We start from the raw sequence: 9,704 nt of genomic DNA, 5'->3' as shown, positions 1-9,704 counted from the left end.
AGTCAAATTAGGTTTACACTGAAATTGACTTTCCATGACTTGGTGCAAGTTTAAGCAGGAAGACAGCTGCTTATTCATTCATATTGATCACTATCTCCATCTGTTCCTTCCTGCCTTACTGATTATGGCCCTTTACTTTTTAAGTATCAAACCAATTAGATGTAGATAAGGCCTCTAAGAACTAATCATTTTGCTACTACCAACCTTTAAATCAGCTCTCCTCTCTGCTGTTCTCATTGTGCCTTCAGGATCCGTGTGACTCTCCTCCATCTCGTCAGCTCCCATCCTGCTCATCAGTGTCCGGTCGGATCTTCAGGTGGCCATCATGCATCTTGTCCTGCAAAACCATCACCAGTGTCTAGACTCCTTGAGGAGTCCACCAAAGAGATTGTTCATTTCTTTTTCTTGAATAATAACCGTTCACTAAATAAGAAGTCTCGTGAATCTTGAAGCTCCAGAATTACATACTAGACACTCAGCCCCTCCTCAGCAGTGAGAAAAATATAAATAATAGACAGCAGAAAGATGCTTTTGCACCAAGCTGGCTTGAACCAACTGTGACAAACTGAATTTACAGAGTTCACAGCTTTAAGGGACAAATCAAAATAAGATAAGGTGTATATAAAAAGGGAAGAATGGAAATATGTGATGTAAGCATGTTGTCATTTTGTGTGTGTACATTTCCAAATAAAGATAATTATGAAAAAATAAAATACGGTTATTACAGTTTAACATTACAGTGGACCGTGATTTTGCTGACCTCCATGGGTCCTCAATGTGGCTGGGCTCCAGAAAGCTCTCCCACTCATCCCTCCTTATCGGTGGCCTTGTATGTCCATGGTCTTCAAATCTACTGTCATTTTTTAACTACCCTAATTTAATTGTTTTAAGCACTGTTTTGGCTCTTTTTCTTGCAAACCCCTTTATTGTCCATTACTTACTTTGGTAAGTGCGCCTTAAAACTTGAACTGTAAGATAGGGGTAGGGATATATCAGTTGCAATTCTAACTACTTTTCTGATGCTATTATTTTGTTTGTTAAATTTTGTGTTGCTGTAAATTTTGATTCAGATTAAGAGAAGTCATTCATTAAAAAAATAAATAAATAAGACAAGTCATCAGTCAAGAGGAGTTACAAAAATATATTGATAAAATTTTCATGAAGAATTACACAAATATCTTTGAATATGTTGTGGACAGGCCAAAGTAGTTACAAAAGTCAGATCATAAAAACAAAGTGCATTGTGGTCTAATGTCTTGAGCGTCCTCCTTCAAAGGCATGATGCTCCATGTGAGCTGGGAAAAAAGTTCATAATAATGAGATTAAACTTTGATGAAAGGATTCAAAATAGAATTTCAAATGAAAGACAACATTTTAAATATTTGTTTAATTAAAAAATATTATGCTATTGAAAAGTTGCATTCAAAAAGTTGTGTTAATAACTCTATAAAACATATTTGCTTGAACATTTAGTAGCTCAAACAAGTGTTCAGTCAGTTTGTAAGCATCAGTTTTGCATTGTTTTATATTGAAGTTCTTTTTGCATAAAAATATACATGCATCTGTTACTACTGGGTATTTCTGTTCAAGTGCTCAATGAATAGAAATATACAGTGTATTCAGAAATTATTCAGACCCCTTCACTTTCTTCAATTTTGTTATGTTGCAGCTTGATGCTACAGTCATTTAAACTCATTTTTATTTGCGTTTCACTACACTCAGTACCCCATCATGACAAACTGAAAACAGAACTGTAAACATTTTTGCAAATGTATTAAAAATAGAAAACTGAAACATCACATTTACACAGGTGTTTTGCAAAGGGTTGAATATTTATGTCCATGTGATGTTACTTTTTTTTTATTTTTAATAAATTTGCCAAAAATCTATAATTCTGTTTTCACATTGTCATGATGGGGTATTGAGTGTAGATTAACGATAACAAAAAGAAATGTTTTCGACTGTAGAATCAGACTGCCACATAATACAACGTGAATGTGGTCTGAAGACTTTCTATGTGCACAGTTTATTCAACTGATTGCTGCAGCCAATAGATTCAGAGCATTGAAGCATATAGTCATGATGTTCTACTGAAGTTCAACTGTGCATCAAAATGAGGAAGAAAAGAGATTTGGAATGTTTCATGGTTGTAGATGCTAGATGGGCTGGTCTGAGTATTTCCCAAACTCCTGGTCTACTGGGATTTTCACATGCAACCATGTCTTGGATTTACAAAGAATAGTCAGGAAAAAGAGAAACTATCAAGGAAGCAGCAGCTATGTGGGCCAAAATGCCATGCTGATGGCAGAGTTCAGACAAGATTGACCAAACTGGCTTGAGCTGATAAAAAGGCAAAAGAATGTAGAAAAAAAATCTCTGCAGATGGGAAACGGCAATCAAGGACCATGCTGGATGTCACTCCTGTCGCCTAAGAACAGGAAACTGATATAATTCACACACACTACAAAAATGGGCAATAGAAGATTGGTAAAAAGTCACCTGATCTAATGAGTTGATCTATGTTGAAACATAAAAATGGTAGGGTCAGAATTTGGCATAAACAACACGGAAGCCTGTCAGACCAACAACCAAAGACCCCTAATCACCTTTCTTCTCCATTCTGACACTCAGTTTGAGCTTCAACAGATCATCTTCACCATATCTACAGAAGATGCCAAAACGCTTTGGTTGCTACCATGTGATTGGCTAGTTAGATATTTACCCGCGCCGATGAAATCGGCAGGAGGTTATGTAAAGGGTTCCATTTTTTTTTTCTTTGTTTGTATGTGTACAAGATAACTTGAGTACGGAAAGCCAGATCTTCACCAAACTTTCAGGGAATATTGGGATAGTGAAGAATCGATTAGATTTTGGTGATGATCCGCGCTCCTGTTCAGTTTTTCTCGGACTTCGAATTTTGAACACCATAGTAATCAATGGGAGCGCGAGTTCCTCGGTGGTGCTGCTTAGGCGTAGGTCTGCCGCCTCAGACGGCCATTCTAGTTGTTATTGAGCAGCTCAACTTTTATACTAAATGAAGTGTATATGAAATAAAAACAGAAAAATCTACATAGTATAAGGTAAACTGTAACTTTCATCTTAGGTAGAGATTCATTCTGTCTTCTGTTTTTTAGACTGTACTGTATCAAAGCAGGTAAACAAAACACACTCCTGTCTCACTAAAAGAATTGTTACAGTACAGTGTAACGTTCATCTGATTTACATAATTTTCATCATACATTGGAGCTGAGCAGAAGAAGCATACAGAAACAATTCTAGTATGATAACATGTTCTGTAGGGCAGGTATGAATGTGCATGGGCTTTTTAATGATTCTGCAGCTGTGATTAGCCCACAGCTATGTACACTTCTAAAAACAATCTCTTGTGCTTTCATGCTCTCCCTGGAATTACAGTTTGTCTTTAAAATTGGCCAATCTACTGTTAAATACTACAGTCTGACTTCATTTATGGCCCTGAATATAATACATATATTACTTTGAAATATCCAATAATAAGAATAAGAACACTTACGTTTATAAAAAGCAGCCTTAAAAGTTACGTTTGGGAGAAGCTCATAGACCTTCCCCAAGATATTTGCTTCATTAGCAAGAGAGGCATCTCTATTCCAGATCTGTACAACATCCTCCCGCTCTCGTACGCTAACACTTACACCAACAACCTCATCATCTGTAGAAAAACGACAACAGACAGAATAAGTAAAAAAGCAAAAAAGAAAAACTTATATTTCTTCCATTGAAAACTTAAACATCTCCATCAAATTTAAAAATGGACTCTCACCTGCAGCACAGACATCTGCAAACTGCTCACCAATAGTAGCGAGTAAAAATTCTTTCCAAACTACAGACTGAAAAGAGAATGCACCCCCTTAATAACATGCAATCTATACAACGAAGCAACTGTATGTCATGTCCTTTTGTGAAAGGTAACCAAATAAAGCACAACACCTACAGCACTGTCCTTTGGTATTTTCATCTTCCATACTCCTCCTTTTGCATTGCTTTCCTCCTCCCTGTTAAGGTATAAAAGAAAAAAATCTTAATTCAATCCAAACAAGTGTGTAGTTTTTTTAATAAAAGTGGATTTTCTTCCTCATTAACTTTTGCCATCCAGATATTTTTATTATTAGTCCTCCTTTTTCACACTATTGCACGTACTGATTTAGCAGAAACACTTGCATGTCAGCGGAATAATTACATTTGTTGCAAAACTCTGTGTGATGTTTCCTATGTTTATGAACATCTGCATGACAACAAAGACGAACCCTAAAACTCCACACAGAATGAAATTACTTTCGTAGCTGTACAAGAAGTCAAATCCACAACGCAGTCATTTGAATAAGTTTTAGGCATGTAGACCGCTAAGGGTTTATCATGGGACCAATGTGCTACAACCCAGGGCCGGAGAGGGGGGGCAAGAGTGCGGCCAAGGCAAAGCTCGACTCATGACGTCAGTCGTGTGAGTCAGCAGCCAAGGTCAAGCTCAGTGGCATCTCTTTTATCTGGAGCATTATCAGGCCTTTTCAATCCTGGTAATATGCCCGGCAACCACTGGTGGTTTTCAGACACAGGATATCCACAGCACACAGGGGCACATGGCAACCCAACTACCTGTCCAGACAGTACCCTAGGGTGTGATACTCGCCAAATCCACCCCTAAAGGTGCGGACCTTAATATTGTTTCAACAGATTATTTTTCCATGCCTGAGGTAATATGCAGAGACATCCAGAGCACGACCTCCTTCAATCCTCCTTCTAGCCTGATGGTGCCCTTAGGTGGGCTTACTCACCATTAAACACCTTACTCCAGCCTCAATTTTTGACCCAAACATGCCTAAAAGTTCTGCACAGTACTGTGTATCCACTACAATTTATGATAGCATGTTTAAACTAGTGGCCTTAAAATATAAAGTTGTGTTGATTCACGGCTGTCAACTGGAATAGATTTGCATTATTTGGCATTTCAAAACATTTTTATGTCTATTTTGAACATTTAAAGCATTTTCCAGTTGTTTGATATGGGAATCAAATCAATGCACGTAAATGTACTTTATGATACCTGTTAGATTATTTACTTAAACCGGTTCTGCACAGACATAGAAGTAGAAGACTGCTCCAAAGTGTTTACTCTGTGAAATGCACTAAGACTACTGTAATATAAATTAAGAAATATGATGGACTGCAATAATAAAATGCTAAGATCCAATGATCCCCAGCAAATGTGAACTCATATGCTCTTTTAAGGAGTTTATTTAGTTACCCTCTCTTTGTTAGGAATTCAGCTCAGGTGAACAATAACGCTTAGACATTTTATTTGTTATGTTTTTACTTTGTAGTTCAGTTTTTATTAAGCGTTAGGAGTACTTTACTTCCTGTTTGAATACATTTTTTAATGCTTTATAACTAAAGAAAAATAAGGAACTCCTAGTGGGAAACAACATTAGCTTAACTATTTTTTTGGCTTGTCCAATGAGCCATCTGTGAGTTTTTAAAGTGAAATGAGACATTCAAGGAAGCAGTGACCTTATTTACCATCAATGCAACAGCAGTAAGACAACATAGTGGGTATCATCCAGCTGCCGCTGCATTAAGGTAGCTTGACTGTAGAGCATGAAAAATGACAAAGTAGCACATTATTTATGTGGTTAACAAATTACATGAATTAGTTTTGGAACTTGAATCTATTCATGATGAATGCTTTAATGCTGGCAGTCATAGATAATATAGACGTTAAGTATCGTCAATGCCACAGAAAAATAATAGCTCATTTTTGTAACATTAATCATGAATCAGCTTGTTGAGGATTAAAAACTGCAAAAAAATACATATTTTTTACCTTAACATTCCAATCACATGTTATATATCTCCTTGCATTGCAAAGTTATCAAATTTCAATCAAATGATCAATTTCACAAAAAGTCTTTGTAGCAACTTATAAATTTAAAGGTCACATATTAAGCAAAATACACTTTTCAGGCTTTTCTAACAAAAATATCTACCCCTGGCCTGTCCACAATCACCCCAAGCATGGGAAAAATCCATTCCCTCCCTCCCTCTCTTTTTCTACCTTTCAGACAACGTGTGTGCATTCTCAGATTTTCCCCTCATGATGTCATGTAGGGAGTTAGCACCAACCCCAGGTTCGGTTGACCCTCCCAGTTTGGAAGAAAGCTCCGCCCTCCTCTCCTGATCCTCCTCTCTGGATCAGGGAAGCCACATCCATTTCCTAAGAGGGGTGTAGTCAGGGGCTGAGTCAGACAGCTCATTAACATTTAAAGCCACAGACACAGAATCAGCTCGTTCTGAGCAGGGCTGAAACAGAGGGGTTTGTAAACATGCCAAAATCCAATACTGGAGTGTTTTTTCAGAAACAAACTTCACAGGCATGTTTTGGGAACCTCTGAGACCAAGAGACCTTGTCTTAAAGGGGTACAATATGTGACTTATAAACCACCAGGGTCCAGTGTCTTGCACAGTGGCACTTAAAATGCAAATTTGAGAGGCCAGTGATTAAACTTCTGGTTTTTTGATAAGAGGACAACCTGCTACCCGCTGGGCCGCAGTTGCCCATGGAGTTTAAACATTACATCATCTGTTTTCACACTGCACTCAAAATGCAACTGAAGAAAAATCTAGATCAGGTTTACAAACACGTTATTTCATTCATGCAGGCACTACAATCATAGTGCTCTGTAGAAAACATGTTAGGACAATGATTGTGCAAATAATGTATAATAAGAAAAGGCTTACCACAGTGGCCTCCTTTCTCCACGCATCAAATGGTAGCTACATCTCAAAGGCAGGGCTGTGACTGGAGGGATGTTGTTGTAAACACTCCAGAACATCTGCAAAAAAGAAGGGAAGATCCACCATGACTTTGATAGAATTGTCTTGATGTCAAACAGTGTGCGCCCGTCTTTAACTTGTACCCTAATGAAATGATTCCACACCTCACCTGGACAGTTTCTACTGTGTAGATCTTTTTAAGATTTGACTCACATTCTGCAGCCGTTGTTCCTGGTAATGATCTACAAATAAAAACAAGAGAAAACAGTTCACATCCTCATGGATAATGCCACAACAGAATCAGATAAGAGCATAAAAGATCACTTATAAACAGGTAGAAAACAGCAGAAGAATATTGTAGTAAAAGTACAGAAACTTTGATTAAAAAAACACTTTGGTAAAAGTAAAAAAAGAAAATAAGATCATGTTACCTCAAACTAAGAGTTACCTTTGAAAAGCAAAATAGGACCTTTCCTTCCTGTGCATTACAAAACAACAGGATTATATGAATTTTCACCAAGCTGTTTATTAAAGACAACTTTATGAGATGGAATGTGGAGTCATTCTCACACTACATGCTACTAACTGTACTTGTACTGTTTGTAGTACATTTGGCAATCAGTACTTCTACTTCAGAAAAGTTTTAACCAGGGTAAGTGTACTTCTACTTGAATACTCTAGCACTTTTTCCACCTCTGTTGACTACACAGTGTATAAAGAGAGAATGATTCTACATCACATCCTCAAACAGCTGATGTAGACAGCAAAAACTGAAGTGTTGATATCACAGGGTGAAACATTTCAGAGCTGATTTTTGCTTCCAAAGTGTGATTTTAACTCCATTCTGAGTGAAATGCTCTCCAGTGTTGGCGCTGTTTGACAGTGTTCATCCACCAGTGCAAGTTCAACTCTGTAAAGAGTCAGCTGATCTGAGTTCAGCCTACTGCTTCTTCAAATCTGGAGGATGTGTGGGTTAGGGGTGGGAATCACTAGTGGCCCCATGATACCATACTATCACGATACCCGGGTCACGATTTGATATTATTGTAATTTTGAACATTTTGCAGTACAGTGAGTATTATGATACCATATATTGCTTTATATTGCCATCTATACGATTTTTCAACTGTTAAGCTGATTTAGCATTAGTCTTGCCCTCATGTTTGTCGTATGTCTGTAGTATTTATTGTCATGTAGCTCTTCTTGCAAACCTCATGTGTCATGTCCATCTCATTCATGCCCTGCTTGCAATCCTAATGTGCTTCTCCTGGTGCTGCCATATTGGTTGTACTAACTTTCTCCTGCTCTATGACCGTCACCTCTGCCAACCTCACTGGACAAACAATTGTCAAAACAATTAATTTCATTTTTCCATTATCATGACCTCAGTTCATATTAGCAATTAATTTGAAAAAAATCAATACTTGGTGGACAAGCTGATACAAATATCGCCAGAAAAGAATATCGTGACACTGTACTGTATCGTTGTTTTCTGCCATCCCTAGTGTGGGTGGAGTTTCCCATCATGTCCTTGGGCAAAGTGTTGAGATGTGTTTTGTATGTTTAGTTGTGTTTGGATGTTGCCCGTTCTGCAAAGAGTCCTGCTTGAGTTCTTTTACTCATGTTTCTAGTCGATTGTTGTTGTTTTTTATGGACACAGTTGCACCATGAGTGAAGTCATCCACTTAGTAGAGTTACACCCGTGACTTCAGGTGCACCTTAAGGACACATGGTGCATACTTTTCATTGGCATGCATTTCCTTGCTATAAGGTTGACTCTCTGCTTTGTTCTTGCCCGAGGAGACCAACCCACAGATTTTCAAGAATTACTGCAGCTCTTTCATATCATAAAATGTCCAACACTTCTTAGAGTGTAGTTTAACTTTATGTATGTGGTAAAATATAGACAGTTTAAAGTGTTAAAATTAACTCTATATGTGTTTAATCAACACTATCAATTTTGCAATGTATTCTACTTCATTATAGGTGTGTGACTTTACCTGAACAACCTGGTTGGAGATCTATTTTCTTATATGTTATTGTCAATAAGGAAAAATCATAATTTACTGTACAACTCCTCAGTAGCTACTCGGTACTGACACTTTACATTAAATACATTTAAGTTTTACTTGAGTAGATTTGTAGACCTGTACTTTAACTCAGGTAAATTTTAACCAGAATACTGTTATTTAATTTGAGTGCAATTGTCGTGTAATTTTTCCAGCTCTGATCAGACATTGGGAAAAGCCCAATATAGTGCAATAATATGCATTCGGGCTATAAAAGATCATTTAAACATCTTTCGTGGACTATCTAACAGTATGTGGGAATAGACCTTCTGTTGAAACAGAGTTGAAAATTAAGAACAAACCTTATAAAAAATGCTAACTGTGTCATGCAGATGTCATTACCTTACATAATGACTCCGTTGTTATATGTTACTTTCGCAGAGGGTCATCATAAACTTAACTCTCCGGCTACATCACCTCAGGCCTGTGGAAAGCCGTGTCCTTCCATGATATTTTCCTCTATCATTTCTACTCGTCCTGGCCTACACTCATAAAAGCATTATAAGAAGACACAATAATTACCTGTCTAACCAAAAAGTCCACGGTGAGTGCAAGGGCAGCGTCGTTGCATCGTCCTGCAGGTGATTCTTCGTGATACTGGCCAGTTTTTTATCGTCGATGTCAATGTTCTCAGAGGAAAGTGTACGCTCACTCAGAGCTCCTCTGTCCATTTTTAGATCCTTGGCATCCCCAGGAGCCGCCATTTAAACAAATAAAAAAGTTAAACTTTCAATTTTACTTAAATGCCGCTTCTCAATACAAAAGCATCCGGTACGGCTTAATCAACTAATACACCACCGCCGCTTTTCCGCTTTCCAAACAGTGACGTAA

At 37.6% G+C, this 9,704-nt stretch overlaps 1 protein-coding gene across 1 annotated transcript; it reads right to left on the bottom strand.

Annotated features, from left to right (window-relative positions):
* Positions 1-1,121: 1,121 nt before the first annotated feature.
* LOC121528325 (eukaryotic translation initiation factor 4E type 3-like) lies at positions 1,122-9,695 on the bottom strand. Its single transcript, XM_041815725.1, has 7 exons — positions 9,396-9,695; positions 6,974-7,046; positions 6,769-6,863; positions 3,971-4,031; positions 3,800-3,866; positions 3,533-3,688; positions 1,122-1,295 (listed from the first exon to the last, which is right to left on the bottom strand). The coding sequence occupies exons 1-7, from the start codon at positions 9,575-9,577 to the stop codon at positions 1,249-1,251; spliced, it is 681 nt and encodes a 226-aa protein (XP_041671659.1). The 5' UTR covers positions 9,578-9,695; the 3' UTR covers positions 1,122-1,248.
* Positions 9,696-9,704: the final 9 nt, after the last annotated feature.

The sequence above is a fragment of the Cheilinus undulatus genome, linkage group 3, assembly GCF_018320785.1.
Source record: "Cheilinus undulatus linkage group 3, ASM1832078v1, whole genome shotgun sequence".
Taxonomy (NCBI): domain Eukaryota; kingdom Metazoa; phylum Chordata; class Actinopteri; order Labriformes; family Labridae; genus Cheilinus; species Cheilinus undulatus.
The sequence above is the reverse complement of the archived record's forward strand: the minus strand, read 5'-3'. Positions and strand labels throughout refer to the sequence as shown.